The 16,227-nt window shown below is 52.5% G+C and overlaps 1 protein-coding gene across 2 annotated transcripts in view; it reads left to right on the forward strand.

The window, feature by feature from the left end:
• The window catches only part of ANKRD13A (ankyrin repeat domain 13A), a 35,284-nt gene extending 19,156 nt beyond the window's left edge, over positions 1-16,128 (forward strand). The window contains exons 5-15 of one of the 2 annotated variants that reach the window (XM_084761405.1): positions 321-464; positions 1,300-1,489; positions 5,871-5,937; positions 7,007-7,088; positions 8,269-8,330; positions 9,003-9,136; positions 9,531-9,688; positions 10,715-10,822; positions 12,310-12,470; positions 13,949-14,016; positions 14,591-16,128. In XM_084761405.1, the coding sequence (XP_084617531.1) occupies positions 321-464; positions 1,300-1,489; positions 5,871-5,937; positions 7,007-7,088; positions 8,269-8,330; positions 9,003-9,136; positions 9,531-9,688; positions 10,715-10,822; positions 12,310-12,470; positions 13,949-14,016; positions 14,591-14,786 (1,370 nt within the window). In that variant the 3' untranslated portion in view covers positions 14,787-16,128. The remainder of the gene's footprint in view (positions 1-320; positions 465-1,299; positions 1,490-5,870; positions 5,938-7,006; positions 7,089-8,268; positions 8,331-9,002; positions 9,137-9,530; positions 9,689-10,714; positions 10,823-12,309; positions 12,471-13,948; positions 14,017-14,590) is intronic. The other variant, XM_084761406.1, reaches the window with a different exon arrangement.
• The last annotated feature ends 99 nt before the right edge of the window (positions 16,129-16,227 follow it).

Here is a 16,227-nt window from a genome sequence, read left to right on the forward strand (position 1 = left end):
GCTTAGCTGACAATGGTCTTACTAGGCTGTCCTGGCTGGCCTCAGATTTGCTATTAGGCCTAGGCTGGCCTCACCGTGGAACTCCTTCCTCGGCCTCTGGAGTGCTCAGGGTGTAGGCGTGCGCCACCTTGCCCGGCGGCCATCTGTTTGCCAGGATGAGTTCCATGACAAGCGTGGAGGGAGAAGTCCGGTTGTGTTTAACCAGTCCTGACTTTATTTTTACCACACTGCCCCATTTACTAATGTGAGAACATGAGTCCCCAGCCCACGCACTCTGCTGAGCCCTGTGGCGTCCTCAGTAACGCCCGTCTCTCCTGCAGTGCCCCTGGTTTCCAGAATATGCCCGAACGATGTCTGCCGCATTTGGAAGAGTGGTGCCAAGCTGCGCGTGGACGTCACCTTGCTGGGGTTTGAAAACATGAGCTGGATCAGAGGGAGACGGAGTTTCATATTTAAGGGAGGAGGTGAGTGAGTCCGCTGTAGTAATCCCTGCGGGAGCTGAATACTAGGTGCTTGGTTGCTGTTGTTGCTGAGGCGTGGTCTCACCATGTTACCCTTGCTGGCCTGGGACTCTCCTTGTAGACCAGGCTGGCCCCTACACGTCCCGATGGCCAGCTGCACGGGACATTTTAACCGTCACAGTGTCCTTGTATTTTACACTTCATCTGTTTGAGGTCTTTGTGGTTGTTGCACTTAGTTTTTTGGCTCTTTCCACCTCTTATTATGGTGACTGGCAAGTTCCCTTGCTAAATTCATTCATTGCTAACACCGGTTGCCTGTCACATGTGAGCTAATTCACTTTCCTGTGCCTCCATCTGTGTCATCCTGTGCTCCTCTCAGAAACAGGCATGCTCCTGCTGGTGAAGGCCTGGTGTAATCTGGCCCGCCAGTGCGGTCAGACCTGGTCATTTACACTACTTCTGTAGAGTTTGTAAAGGTCATAGGTGAAGTGTGTTCCTACTAAAGAAGTAAAGTTAATTTTAAACTCTCCCATTTGGGAAGATGCTCTGGGGTCTCCAGTGAGCTGTAAGGAGCTGGCCAGACAAGCTCTGAGCAAGTCCTGTCAGTGATCAGTAGCCTTGGAGACAACATGCTCAGTACTGGAGTGCTTCCTGGGCTCTGGACTCAACCTCCAGCACCTCAAAAAAAAAAAAAAAAGGAAAAAGAAAGGCAACCCCATGCTCTGTAGGCTATCTAGCCGAGCGAGAAGTGTGAACGGCTGCCTTGCTGACTGCAGCCTCCCTGCGGTGCCTCCTCACACTTGCTCACACTTCCTCACACTAGCATTCTTGTTGACAGACAACTGGGCAGAGCTGATGGAAGTCAACCACGATGACCGAGTTGTCACCACCGAGCACTTTGACCTTTCCCAGGAAATGGAGCGCCTCACCCTGGACCTGATGAAGCCGAAGAGCAGGGAGGTTCAGAGGCGGCTCACCAGCCCCGTCATCAACACCAACCTTGACACTAAAAATGTCGCCTTTGAAAGGTACGGACTGCACTTTGCACCTAGCCTGGGGGCCGCCTTCACTGACAGCGCGTTTGCAGTCACTGTGGGGGCCGCCTTCACTGACAGCGCGTTTGCAGTCACTGTGAGGGCCGCCTTCACTGACAGCGCGTTTGCAGTCACTGTGGGGGCCACCTTCACTGACAGCGCGTTTGCAGTTGCTGTGGCTGGGCTGGGCCCTCTCTAATTTCTAGTACGGCATGATGCTGTGGGTTTCAAGGGTGATCTCTGATGCTAATCAAATTGGAATCATAATTGATGTCCTGTGGGCGTCCTCTTTGTGGCATGGTGCCTAAGTCTTGTCTTTGTATGCTTCTGTGGGCCCTTTCTCCTGGAGTCCCTCGATCTTTTTTTTTTTTTTTTTTTTGGTTTTTCCAGACACGGCCTCTCTGTGTTAGCCTTGGCTGTCCTGGACTCACTTTGTAGACCAGGCCGGCCTCGAACTCACAGCAATCTGCCCGCCTCTGCCTCCCGAGTGCTGGGATTAAAGGCGTGCGCCACCACGCCCGGCTCCTGGATCTTTTTTTTTGCTTTGGTAGTTTTGGATGCACAACATTCCTTCATCCCCAATGTGGAACTTTGAGACTCTTGAAGCTAGAATTGACCAGAATTGTATAGACCCTAGGTGGTCAAATTTATACTCACTATAATGTATCGTAACTCCCTTGATGGAGTATGATACAATAATGTATCATAACGCCCTGCGGGGCCCAATAGTGTGGAAGGAGAGTGAAGGCAGCTCAGTTCTTTCTAGGTCCCAGAGGACTCCAGAGAGCTCTCTGCTGTGTTTAATCCCCATGAGATACACCCCCACCCCCCACCCCCCCACCCCACCCCACCCCACCCCACCACCAGTCCCCCACCCCCCCCACCCCCTGTCTACCCCAACCACCTGTGGGGCACACTGGGGGTGGGGGAGGGGGTGCTTTGAGCATGGAGGAAATAGAAGCTCACACATCTCTGCTGCGGAGCACAGTGAACCCAGGGAGTCTGCAGCATCCCTTGTGGCTGCCTGTGAATCAGCATAACCCAAACTGATTGGATGCTGCCCATGGACCCAGGCATTCTTTTCTCGCCATGATATGCTGACTGAGCTCTTTAAAATGGCTCCCTTCCGGTTCACCAATATAAAATTGGTGAAAAAAGCCTAGTGATGTCTCTTTAGTCAAGTCTAAAACACAATGCCCTTTTCTTTTTGTTTCAACAAAGCGAGGAACGCAGGCCTCTGTGACAGAGGCTACGCCATGCAGCCTGTGTCGGCCTGGAGGCTACTTCTGCTCTGGAAGGAGGAACTGGGTGGTTGAAGCAGGAAGTCCTCCTGCCGGCCTCCTGGCTGGGGACATTGAGATTTAGAAACCGACTGTGGGGTCGTGTGCAGGGTCTCAGCTAGAGTCTCAGTTTCCGTATGTGCCTCTACAGGCAGGGAGGCCCCCTCAGAGGCTCCAGACTAGAGGCGGCCACTGTCCCTACCACAGCCCACGGCAGAGATGAGAGCAGGATGGGTAACGGTGGCCGTGGGCAAGTGGCCTGACTCTCCGGTTTTTGTTTCCTTAGCCGGAAGGAAAACAACACGTGGGCTTCAGGGTGGTGCTCCTGGGATCTGGGACCCTGCTGTCCTCACTCCATGGTGCTCATGGGAGTTGCTGGGTCCATTGTTTGTGATGAAGCAGAGCTTATCCAGGGCGTGTGGCAATTCCTGGCTTGGGTCCACTGAGTGCAGATGGGAAATTAGAATGTGTTCCGGGGCACTGAGGATGAAGGTACAGCGTGTGTCGGTGCGATCGCAGGGTTTTCAGACAGCTCAAGCTGGCTTTCCTGAAGCGGACAGTGCGCTGAAGCGAGAGTGCTTAGGAATAAATAGATGTGGCCACTCCTGAGTTGTGAGGTTTGCTGATGCAGGCGTGTGAGTGACATCCAACTGAGGCCCTCTGCGGTTCTTTCCACTCCTGAGTTGTGAGGTTTGCTGATGCAGACATCTGAGTGACATCCAACTGAGGCCCTCTGCGGCTCTTTCCACTCCTGAGTTGTGAGGTTTGCTGATGCAGGCGTGTGAGTGACATCCAACTGAGGCCCTCTGCGGCTCTTTGCCGCGTTGCAGCCGTTACTATTGTCCCTTCCCTGTGTCTGCACTAGGAAGCTGATGCTTACAAATCACTACCCTCCCTGATGAGTTTTGGCAGGTGGTATGTAACTGGTTATACTTTGGATTTTATTCTTTTCCTGAACGCTGTGCCATAGCAGAAAAAAAAAATCCTGCCTCTTCAGAGCTGCCTTTAAATTATGTAATAATGATTCACAGTGGCCTCTGATGTGCTGGGGTCAGGTGTGACAGGCAGAGAAGGCAGGGCTGTGTGAGATTAGGTGGGGACAGTTGAGGAATGTGATGGCGGGTCCACCTACCACCAAGGAGGCGGCAGGGAACGGTAGGCCTTGTAACCCTCAGGGACCACATGTTTGAAAACTACAAGTTCCCAGCTTAAACATCATTGACATCTTCAAAATAAGGAACCGAGGAATGAGTTGGTTAATTAAAAGCAGTGCTTTGATTTTTACTTCCAGGTAGCAGCAAGGGCCGTGACCTGCTAGTTTGTTGGGTGTGGTCCCCAGCCACTGTTGTTGTTTGAGCAGTGTAAGCTAGAGCAGCCAGCGTCTGCCATAGCCCTCTAGTGCTCTGTCTCCTGCTGGGTGGGTTATGTGACACAAAATGAAGGCACCCATGCGTCTTCCTTTTTTTTTTTTTTTTTTCTCTCGAGACAGGGTTTCTCTGTGTAGCCCTGGCTGTCCTGGATTCACTTTGTAGACCAGGCTGGTCTCAAACTCACTGAGAAACCTTGATCGAAAACAAAAAATAGTCGGGCGTTGTGGTGCACACCTTTAATCCCAGCACTTGGGAGGCAGAGGCTGGCAGATTGTTGTGAGTTTGAGATCTACCTGCCTCTGCCTCCCAAGTGCTGGGATTAAAGGTGTGCTCCACCACAGCCAAGTGCGTCTTCCGGGGGCCATTGCATCCCGGGCTACCTCAGAAATCACCCATATACTGGAATCAGTGGCTGGGCCAAAAAGCCACTTTTCATCTCTTTGCCCTCTGCTGTACCTGACCTGATAAACATGTGCTTCTCCGGTTATTTGACGTTTTAAGGCCTTTCCTAGCCTCTCAACATTAGAATGGCTCTTTCTCCACCAGGAGGGGGCTCCGTGCTTCATTGTACTGAGATTTCCTGGATGGCGGTGGATGCTCCACTGCCCCTGCCTGGGCTAGGTGGAGGCCTCGGTGCCCCTGCCTGGGGTAGGTAGAGGCTCGGTGCCCCTGCCTGCGCTAGGTGGAGGCCCCAGTGCCCCTGCCTGCGCTAGGTGGAGGCCTCGGTGCCCCTGCCTGGGGTAGGTGGAGGCCTCGGTGCCCCTGCCTGGGGTAGGTGGAGGCCCCGGTGCCCCTGCCTGCGCTAGGTGGAGGCTTGGTGCCCCTGCCTGTGCTAGGTGGAGGCCCCGGTGCCCCTGCCTGCGCTAGGTGGAGGCCTCGGTGCCCCTGCCTGGGGTAGGTGGAGGCCTCGGTGCCCCTGCCTGGGGTAGGTGGAGGCCCCGGTGCCCCTGCCTGCGCTAGGTGGAGGCCTCGGTGCCCCTGCCTGGGGTAGGTGGAGGCCTCGGTGCCCCTGCCTGGGGTAGGTGGAGGCCCCGGTGCCCCTGCCTGCGCTAGGTGGAGGCCCCGGTGCCCCTGCCTGCGCTAGGTGGAGGCCTCGGTGCCCCTGCCTGGGGTAGGTAGAGGCCCCGGTGCCCCTGCCTGTGCTAGGTGGAGGCTCGGTGCCCCTGCCTGCGCTAGGTGGAGGCTTGGTGCCCCTGCCTGTGCTAGGTGGAGGCCCCGGTGCCCCTGCCTGCGCTAGGTGGAGGCCCCGGTACCCCTGCCTGCGCTAGGTGGAGGCTCGGTGCCCCTGCCTGTGCTAGGTGGAGGCTCGGTGCCCCTGCCTGTGCTAGGTGGAGGCTCGGTGCCCCTGCCTGGGGTAGATGACCCAGATAAGTGCGCTGCCCTAGATACCTCCTTGTAGCAAGATCTTGGGCACTGCTCATCTTCACTCACTTCTCCAGGACAGCAGCCCAACAAATCCCATGACCTTCGTCCCCTGTGCTGGCCGTTCCTATAAAGAAGCCAAGAGGAAGTTTCCTTTGCTTGGAGTGATGCAAATTGATTGATAACTGTGGGAGGGGGGTGGGGATGTCTAAGCCATCTGCCGCTGTAGCATCCTTTTGTGGACAGTGGGACCATGCTTTCCCAGTGTCTTTCCCTAACGTCAGTGGGGGGCTGTGAGGGCAGCGGGGGAGGTCTGAATGGTATGCTGTACATGTGGAAATTTGTGGTGTTCACTTTTATCAGAACTAAATCCGGATTCTGGGGCTGGAGGACAGATAAAGCAGAAGTTGTTAATGGTTACGAAGCAAAGGTAAAAGGAAACCTCTTAAACTAAGATTTCATATAGCTCTTTAGCTTCTTCTATGCGAGTGAGGAGTCTGTTTGTTTCCGGGCCAGAGTCAGAAGGAAGGCCCCGGGGAATACGCGCCAGCGGGTCTCCTACTTGATGGTTTGTCTTATTGATTTTCAGAAAGTGGGATCGCATGCCCTGGGCAGGTTTGTAGCTTCCCTAAAGAGCAGTGGCTGCTGAGAAACGAGGGACTTGCTCTTTTCGTTCTACTTTTTTCCCATTAAATTTATCTCTATTAAGATGACATCATGTAGTAAACAGCTTCTTTGACTCTATTAAAGTTTAGTTCATTTCTTTAGCCAACTCTCAGCCTCAGTTTTTAAAGACCCATTCCTGCCACTTCCGTGCCCAGACACACTGCTATAGTGATGGGCTGCCCTGCCTGTCTGTCATCTGGTATTTTTATCAGTTGGCAAGCTGTTTGCAGGCCTTTCCTCAGTGTACAGCAAGGACAGAGGGAGCTGGGAGCTGTAGGGTCGTTTGCTGGCCTCTAAGTGAGGGGGAAAAAAAGCCCCATCATGCTTTGCAAGATGCATTTAGAAACAGCTGCTGTGGTTCAGTGTTTTCTGCAGCTGTCAGCACCCAACCAATCCAGACCCCTCAGGCAGCCCTGACCTCAAAGTGCTCCCCTCAGTGCAGTGCTCCCTTTTTTTTCTTTTGTCAATAGGAAGATTTTCTCTGATCTCCCTGGTCAAGAGAACCTGGGTCCTGCTAAGCCAGTACTGTTAGGGGTTAGTGGTTAGCGGAGCATCACCCATCCCAGGAGTCAGGCTTGGGAGCAAGAGCATCCCAGCAGGACACCTGCTAAGCCCCTTTAGCTGTGAGAAGGGCGAGCAGGAAGAAGCCAGGCACCTGCTGCGTGCACCCCCAGGCAGGAGCTGACGCTATGGAAGGGCCTAGGGGCTGTTGACCAGTTCTCACCTTTATTTTCCTAGATTTGCTTGATTTTGCTTCAGCATTCTTGGTCTTGCTCTGCTTGTTGGCTTTTGATTCCCTGTGTCACTGTTGTCTTTTACACACATCTCTCAAGGTTTACACAGTAAACAATGTGAGTGTGATAACCAAAATTCGCACAGAGCACCTGACTGAGGAGGAAAAGAAGAGATATAAAGGTGAGTGCAACCACCAGCCCTTTCCCCCGCTGATTGGCTGGCTGGTTGTTGGTTGGTTGGTTGTTGGTTGGCTGGTTGGTATTGGTTGGTTGATTGGTTGGTGTTGGTTGGTTGGTTGATTGGTTGATTGGTTGATTGATCATATAGACCAGTGGTTCTCAATCTCCGTAACACTTTGACCCTTTATCACCGGTCCTCACGTGGTGACCCCAACCATAAAATTATATTCATTGTTACTTCATGACTGTAATTGGCTATTCTATGAGTCATAATGTAAATATGTGTTTTCTGAGGTCTCAGGCAACCCCTGTGAAAGAGTCACTTGACACCCAAAAGGGTTGTGACCCACAAGTTGAGAACCACTGGTATAGGCAGCGCTGTCTAGTTTGGGGTAAATGTGTTTGGGGATGCAAATCGTAACTTTTCTTTGTAAGAATTTCCTTAGTTTGACTTATTTATGGTTGGTTTTAGTTGTAATGAAAGCCATTCATGAAGGCTTAGTTCAGTCATCACAATAACTGCTGGGGTTTGCAGCAGCAGCAGTGTGAGGGAGAAGACACTGGAGAGTGTTAGCCCTGCTGTGAGAGTGACTTTGCCTCCAGTGCAGGGATGAGATTTTCATGGAACCTGGGCTTTGGGCCGAATCACTGTGGACATGTGGTTACTCTATCCTGAGTTTGCTAGCTCTGTGGCCTTGTGAAGTGGCCCATGCCGTAGGCCTCGTTTTCCTGTGTAGTAAAATCGGAGGCGGTGCTGGGTCATTCTCACCATCACTGAGAGAACCTGAGGAATTGCCGTGTGCAAACATTTAGAAAGTGCAGGCAGTTCTGGCTGGTTGCCAGTTACCATGGCTCCCAGTGGGTGGGCGGGCGGTGAGTGACCGTGGTGGGAAGGCAATGCCGAGCCGCTCGCTGGCTCCTGAGCCAGGGGCTGCAGCTGTCTGCTTGGGTTCTTGTCTTTGGTTTTTTTCCTTTTCCTCCTTGATGTGTGCTCACCGCATGTAACTGGGCTTCGTGCTGACGGTGCTTGCATTCCCTGGCAGGTCCCTCCAGGTTAAAGCTCCACTCAGCTTCCTGGGTGGTTTTATCTCCTGTGTACAAATGGCATGTCCTGTAGGTAGCTGGGGCCGGGCCGGGAGCGGCTGTGAGGGGCTTGATTCTGTTCACCTTCCCTCCTCTAGAGGACCGGAACCCACTGGAGTCCCTGCTGGGAACTGTGGAACATCATTTTGGTGCTCAAGGGGTGAGTTGACGACAGGGCGGTCAGTGGAAGATAATGGAAAGGTTGGCCTCGCCTGTGTGTGATGGCAGCTACCGGGGCCTGAGTGGGTCACCCAACTAGGAGATGGACTACCGATACTCTTTTTGGGAGAGAATTAGATGAATAAGTTTGAAAAATCAAGACTTTGGAGGAAGGGTAGGTCCTAGAGTCAGGCTCTCTTTTGTTAATGATAAATAAACAAGGACCGTCTCTGAGTGTGGCGCTTAAGACAGGCTGGCGTAGCTGGGTGGTGGTGGCGCACGCCTTTAATCCCAGGACTCGGGAGGCAGAGGCAGGCAGATCGCTGTGAGTTCAAGGCCAGCCTGGTCTACAAAGTGAGTCCAGGACAGCCAAGGCCAGAGAAACCCTGTCTCTAAAAACAAAACAAAAACAAACAAAAGACAGGCTGGTGTCATCCAGCAGCAGGGCCCCTCGCAACCATGCGTTTGGTACAGTGGACATGACCGAGGGGCAGAAGTCCTCCAAAGCCCGCGTTCACTCTGTCTTCCATACCAGGACAGAAAGTCGAGGGGAGGCACAGACGTAAACTGTTAGACCTGCTTGCTCCAAGCAGTAGCCTGACTTTCGGTGAAACCCATAGTAGGGCTGCACTTTAAAGTCGGGCAGTCCTGATGCTCCTGGGTTGTGGCTCAGCAGGACCTCACAACGGAGTGTGCCACCGTAAACAACCCCACGGCTATCACGCCTGATGAGTACTTTGACGAAGACTTCGATCTGAAAGACAGGGACATCGGAAGGCCAAAAGAGCTGACGATTAGAACACAAAAGTAAGTGAGGTGTGGCGGCAGTGTCACTGGTCACGCCTTGCCCCTTTTCCGTAAAGAAATGCTGCAGTTCTTAACCTGACAGAAACCAACAGTAAATGGCTCTTGCTTCGCCTCTGTAGTAGAGAATAGAGATAGAAGAGCGTGTGTGTGTGTGTGTGTGTGTGTGTGTGTGTGTGTGTGTGTGTGTGTGTGTGTTTACTGCCAATAAAGCTATCAGATGGAATGCAGTCCCTTAGGCTGCAGTGCAGGCTTTTCCCCTCCATTGTCAGATTTCAGGTGACCTGAGGAGGCATGGGGTTCTTTGTGGAGGGTGGTGTGTCTGGCCAGCTAATACTGCCCTGCCACCCCCCCCCCCCCAGAGGCGGCTGCAGCCCTCACCCTGTCACCCCTGCAGGTTTAAAGCGACGCTGTGGATGTGTGAGGAGTTCCCGCTGTCGCTCGTGCAGCAGGTGATTCCGATCATTGACCTCATGGCGCGGACCAGCGCTCACTTTGCAAGATTGCGGGATTTCATCAAATTGGACTTCCCTCCTGGGTTCCCTGTCAAGATAGGTATGGTCACTCAGGTTCTGTCTGTGAGGGTGCCCGGCCCGCTTCAGAAAAATGGAGCCGATTAAGGAGAAATTAGTGGCAGGTGCGGTGGCGCACGCCTGTAATCCCAGCACTTAGAGACAGGCAGGCGAGCTCTGTGGATTCGAGGCCAACCAGGGCTGCAGAGAGACCTGTCTCAAAAAACAAGAAGTTAGCGTACGGCACACGGGATGGCCAGGATTGCCCTCTGGCTTCACTGCATTTGAAGACTTGGCGTGATGTTTGATTCCTTTTGATATCAAAACTTAAAGATCTCCAGCCAGTAGTTCTGTCAGCCTGGTCTACACAGTGAGTTCCAGACAGATCAAAGCTGCATCATGAGGCCCTTGCTCAAGAAACAAAGCCTCCTCCACTCCCCAAAGCAAAGAAGATGAATTCTCGTTTTAATGTGGTGTCTTCAATGTAAGCAAAACTTCAAATTGGACTTGTTTGTTTTTTTTTATTTTTAAAGACAGGGTCTCTCTGTGTAGCCTTGGCCGTCCTGGACTCACTCTGTAGACCAGGCTGGCCTCGAACTCACAGCGATCCACCTGTCTCTGCCTCCCGAGTGCTGGGATTAAAGGCGTGCGCCACCACCACCTGGCCAAATTGGATAATTTTATTTTGAGCTTTTTGGATTACTTTTTAATATTTTGTTAATACTTTGATAATGCCGTGTGTGTGTGTGTGTGTGTGTGTGTGTGTGTGTGTGTGTGTGTGTGTTTAGACCACCTGTCATCCTAGACAGTTACTGAATGAAGGCGTTTGACACAGATCCTGGGATGCAGACACGCTTGGTGCTGGACTAGGATATAGATGATGCTGTTTTGGATTTTGGATGGTTGGTGTTCATAGCATCTGACTCCCGTCTTGATCACTTCCTTCACCTGTGTCTGCCTCAGTCTGGGGGTGTGTGGGGTGGGGTGCTGGTGCTGATCAACCATGCTCTGCAGAGTATTAGCAAAGGACCCGTGTTCTCAGCGAGACCTACTAATGTCTCATTTTCAGAAATCCCCTTGTTCCATGTTTTAAACGCACGGATCACGTTTGGAAATGTCAACGGTTGTAGCACTGCTGAAGAGAGTCCAAGTGCGGAAGGGACCCAGGCCAATGCAGGTACAGACCTAAGGGAAGGGACCCAGGCCGGTGCAGGTACAGACCTAAGGGAAGGGACCCAGGCCGGTGCAGGTACAGACCTAAGGGAAGGGACCCAGGCCGGTGCAAGTGCAGACCTAACGGAGGGGACCCAAGCCAGTGCAGGTGCAGACCTAAGGGAAAGGACCCAGGCCAGTGCAGATACAGACCTAAGGGAAGGGACCCAGGCCGGTGCAGGTGCAGACCTAAGGGAAAGGACCCAGGCCGGTGCAGGTACAGACCTAAGGGAAGGGACCCAGGCCGGTGCAAGTGCAGACCTAACGGAGGGGACCCAAGCCAGTGCAGGTGCAGACCTAAGGGAAAGGACCCAGGCCAGTGCAGATACAGACCTAAGGGAAGGGACCCAGGCCGGTGCAGGTGCAGACCTAACGGAGGGGACCCAGGCCGGTGCAGGTGCAGACCTTAAAAGTCATGTCATTACACCTGACATTTTTAAACAAGGCAGATCTGTGCTGCAGAAGAGGACAGTTTAGATTAAATGGAAAACAACTTGTGGGATACTGTCCTGGTTGGTTTTGTCACAGTGACAAGAACTGAACACCAGCGGGGAAGGCTATGTTCCGGCCGTGGTTTCAGGCCGCTCATTGGCCCCATTAGGGAGAAGACTCTTCCTACTTTACAGCCACTGTGGTTCCTGCGTTGTACTTACATGCTAGTTTTCACCAAGAAAAATCAAAGAACAAAGAAAAACGGGACTCTGCTGAATTTTATCATCATAGAAAGTCTTCCTTCAATAGCAGATTGATTGTTAGTACTTTCATCTTTGGTTTCTTTCTTTTTTTTTTTTACATTTCAGTATTTGATCTTATTTATTTGTAGCACTGGGGGCTGAGCCAAGAGCTTTACTTGCTAGGCAAGCTCCGCACAGCTCAGCTACACCCTCAGCCCTTGGGTATTACTGGCTTCACTCTTCGCCCCCACCCCAAGACAGGGTTTCTCTGTGTAGCCTTGGCTGTCCTGGACTCACTTTGTAGACCAGGCTGGCATCGAACTCGTGATCTGCCTGCCTCTGCCTCCTGAGTGCTGGGATTAAAGGCGTGCACTACCGTGCCTGGCTACCGGCTTCAGTCTTTTTAATTTGAAATGTTCTTGAGCTGAGTGCACTCCACCCGTGGTCACCACATGTGTAGGCTGAGGCGTGAGGGTCTGCTGAGTTCCTGAGTTTGAGGTCGGTGTGAGCAATAATACAGTAAGATTCCCCATGTCAGGGGGGAAGAACAGTCAAGGAGACAACCCACGCTCCCACCCCACCCCCACCCCCCAAACACAGGGAAGGCACACAGTAGTAGTCTGAGGCAAGAGGATTATGTGTTCCTTAGTGTCAGCCTGGGATAGGTTTTGAGTTTTAGGCCAGCTTGAGTTAAATAGACACTCTTTCAAAAAACAAGAAAAAAAAAAAACAAAACTCAAAAGAATCATCTGAATTGACTGTAACGAATGTGTTTCAGCTTCCGAGGTCACACACTTCGAGGTTGATCAGTCTGTGTTTGAAATCCCGGAATCTTACCACGTTCAGAACAATGGCAGAAGCGTGCACCTGCAAGATGAGGACTATGAAATAATGCAGTTTGCTATCCAGCAGAGCCTGCTGGAGTCCAGCCGCAGCCAGGTGGGCGGGGCCGGGAGGGAGGGGCCTGGTGGGCAATCTCCCGAGGTCCAGGCTCACGGTCCAGGGCTTGCTTGCTTGTATGTCCAGTGTTCATGCGGGTCATTTCAAAGCTGGCTGCCTGGGAGAGCCATTACATCACCCAGCTGGCGTCGTTCATAAGGTGTCTTCAGATAGACTCCTTAGCCGAGGTCACCCCTGTAGCTATGGTGGAGCTTCATAGCCTTCTAGCACTGAAGTGCTGCGTTTGTGAAGTAGCGATGTGGGCTTTCATCCCAGCTCCCCAAGGCAACAGTCACGGTGGAATGCGCGCTCAGTCGAAGGTGTGATGCAGTGGTGGCTCACTCGTGACTTTTCCCTACTCCAAGGAGTCTCCTTAGTGCTTTCGGCATCTCAGGCAAAATCAGAACTAAGAAAGAGCATGGAGGCTACGTGCTTGCCTCTCCAGACCCCGGCTGTTTGAAAGTCCAGGGCCTGGGCTCTGCCGTCTACTGCCCCTGGCTTCACCATGCGGACAAAGAAAACTGTACGGCCTGACTGTCGGCACTGTTTTTATTCCTTCTCTCTTTGGTCTCCTGCGGCCTGGGATGGAACGGTGTCCTGGGTTTTTGCTGTCCCTTTGTTGGCTCAGGGTTTCTTTTCTCCCACTGTCCATCCAGTAGGGATTTGCAGAGCATGCTGGGAATTCTTGGGTGAAACTAGAGCCCGTGAGGTGTGAGCACAGTGTCTCTGCACTGCGGCCCTGCCCTCTCCACTACCTCAGACCCTCAGATTCGTTTCTTGTCCTTTCCCCCCATTCATTAAAAAAAAAATGTGTATAGGTGTTTTTCCCACATGATGTCTGTGCCTGGTGCCTGCAGAGGCCCGAATGGTGTTGGTGGCCCTGGAGCTAGAGTTCTAGATGGCTGTGAGCTGCCGTGTGGGTGCCGGGTACAGAACCTGGGTCCTGGGAAGGCAGCCAGTGCCCTTAGCCACTGAGCCACCTCTCCAGCTCTCTCTTTTTTTTTGGGGGGGGGGGAGGGTGGTGGATAGGGTTATTTAGTCTTTTGGCAGCTGGACTGCTGCCTCTGGGAAGCTCCTTGTAGAAGATCCAGCCTCTGGACACAGCTGTCAGCCCCTCCTCTCCCTGTGCAAGTGAGCTTAGCTTTGCTCTCCTAATAGCTATAAAAACCTTGACAACTCTAAGTTGTGACACGGACAGTAGCCAGTGTCCAGGGCACCGAATGCCACAGAGTGTCTCAGTTTGTCCCTAAGGCATGGCCTGCCTCAGTCGCTTAATGCTGTCCTAGGTTAGTGGCTCATACTAGACTGGAACTGTGTAGGGTCTGAGGAGGTGGTGGCCCTGATGCCCTGTGCCACACAGCACTGTCAGTGACAAACTGTGAACACTGCGTATTTTGTTCTCACTACATTCATTTCCTTGTCTTTTTGGCAACTGTTTCTTCTATGGGGTGTTTATACCCGTCCTTTGTTTTTGTCAGGAACTTTCTGAACCGGCGTCAAATGGAGGGATCGGCCACACACACAGCTATGAAGCCCAGTATGAGAGGTAATGTCGTGCTTTTGGCAAACCTGGGTTGTCCCGGGGAACTTGATGTGTGGCCATCCGCGTGGCTGGGCTGAGTGGGAGCTCTAAGGGGCTCTCGGGCTGCTTCTCTTGTGGTCAGTCACTAATCCAGCTCTGACCTGATGAGGGCACCGCGTGCTGGGCTCCCAGGTTAGGGCTGCTTGTGGCAAAGCTTTGGGTAAATGTTTTCTGACTGGCTCACCTTCTGTGAATGTGTGAGTGCAGACCTGTCTGGGCAAGGATATGCATCGTGTTAAAGATGCTGGGGAAGAGCTACGGAAACAGCTGGAAACCCCTTTAAGGGAAACCTCAGTCGTTCAGCCTTTGCCTGTATGTTAGGCATGCGTGAGCGCTACAGGTCAAAACCTCAGTTTGCTTTCAAACAGACGAAGGTCTGTTCATAGCTTGGTCACAGGCCCAGAACCTCCGCCTCCGCAGGGTAGGCGGCATCATGTATCGGGAGTGTTGGGGACAGTGTGCTCTCAGTCACCATAAGAAACGAGCTGCTGGCACCGTCCCCAGGATAGGAATGACTCTCTCCCATCCTCCACCCTAGAGCTATCCAGGAGAGCCTCCTGACCAACTTGGAAGGTCCATGCCCGGGTGCCCTCGGTGAATCCAGCTGTTTCGATACTGACCTGCAGCTGGCCATGGAGCTGTCTGCCAAAGAGCTGGCGGAACAGGAGCTGAGGCTCCAGGAGGAAGAGGCTGAACTCCAGCAAGTCTTACAGCTGTCACTCACAGAGAAATAGACAGTGCTGCCCAGCGCTGCACAAAGCAGAGGCTCTGGGCGGCACGGACTGCAGCGTCGCTGAGACCCGAGGGCAAAGGGCCTGCACTGCCGCAGACAGCAGCTGCTCTTTCCTCATGTAGAGGTGCAGGACCAGGGACTCCCCATCTCCACGCTGAGGGGAGGGGAGCATCGTCACCTTCCATTAGCTGTCCTGGCTTGCAGGTCACATTTTTACTACCAGCTTTACACAGAAACGCCAAGCCCTGCAGGCTCGTAGATGCATCATAGCCACAAGTGATCGCGAGCATCACTGCAGTCAGGGTGCTTTTCCACGGGAGAGCTGCAGCCTTTGTAGAGTGGGCAAGAGCTTGCGCCCCTCCTTCCTTTTCACCAAAGAGACGGGGTGTGCTGACCCCCTCATCTCCCCTTCCTGTGGGGTCCCCACGGTATTGCCATTACTCCTCCCGTCCTACCTTCCTCCAGGCCTTTCGCCCCAGCTAAGAGGATATGTACAGGATCTATTTTAGATTATAGCTGACTATTTGCATCAAATTATTCAAATGACCACGGATATTGCCTTAGCCTTAAAAATTACTAATAGTTTTAAACCGCCTCACTCCACACACCGAGGACCTGATTTGAATCCGAAGGGCAGCTCCTCTGAGAGCAGCATCCTCCAGGCGGAACCGAAGGCAGCTAATCCTGTCCTTGGAGGTGCAGCTAGGGGAATCCATGGCTGGTTCTCAGAGCAGGCAAGCTGGCCAGCCCGCTGGAACAGCGGAGAGTCTAGCACCACGTACCTGCTCCCTCGAAGGATACCCAGCCTGGAGAGCCGGCTGCGTGGCCTTAGAGAGGACAGGACACACTTGAAACCTGAAAGGCGCTAACACGGAGTGGAGGCTCTTCATCCAAAAGGGAAAAGTGAGGACTCCACGTTGCTTTTTAGAGTTCAAATCAACATCTTTCTGGATAAATATATTTTTTAACAGAATCTTTTTATTATTTTTAAAAGATATAAAGCTGACTACTCCCATCAGTAGCAATACAAGGTTATACATTTTAACCACTTTCTCAGGCCTTCTTTGGATACCTTTAGTAGTTAACTATTTTGTCTAATCCCCCCTGTCAATACCTACTGCATAACAGATTGACCTCTGGGGAGTGCAGCCAAGGGCCCCTTGCACCTCTCATCTGTGCAGGCACTCACCCCACAGGCTGTGCTGATCACGTGGTGAACAGCACCTTCCTCTGTCTGTTTCCTGTTAGGCTTCCTTTGGGATTGGAAGAGAACCAATCCACCGTTCCCAGGAATGTCTGTTTGATAACAGTGTTGCCAGTAAAATGTTCTTAGACACAAAGAATTGTGACTTTGTTTTTGTGTTTTGGAGACAGGGTTTCTATGTGTAACAGCCCTGGCTGTCCTGGACTCCCTTTGTAGACCAGGCTGGCCTCAAACTCAA

This window comes from Acomys minous, assembly GCF_964271855.1.
Source record: "Acomys minous genome assembly, chromosome: 16".
Taxonomy (NCBI): domain Eukaryota; kingdom Metazoa; phylum Chordata; class Mammalia; order Rodentia; family Muridae; genus Acomys; species Acomys minous.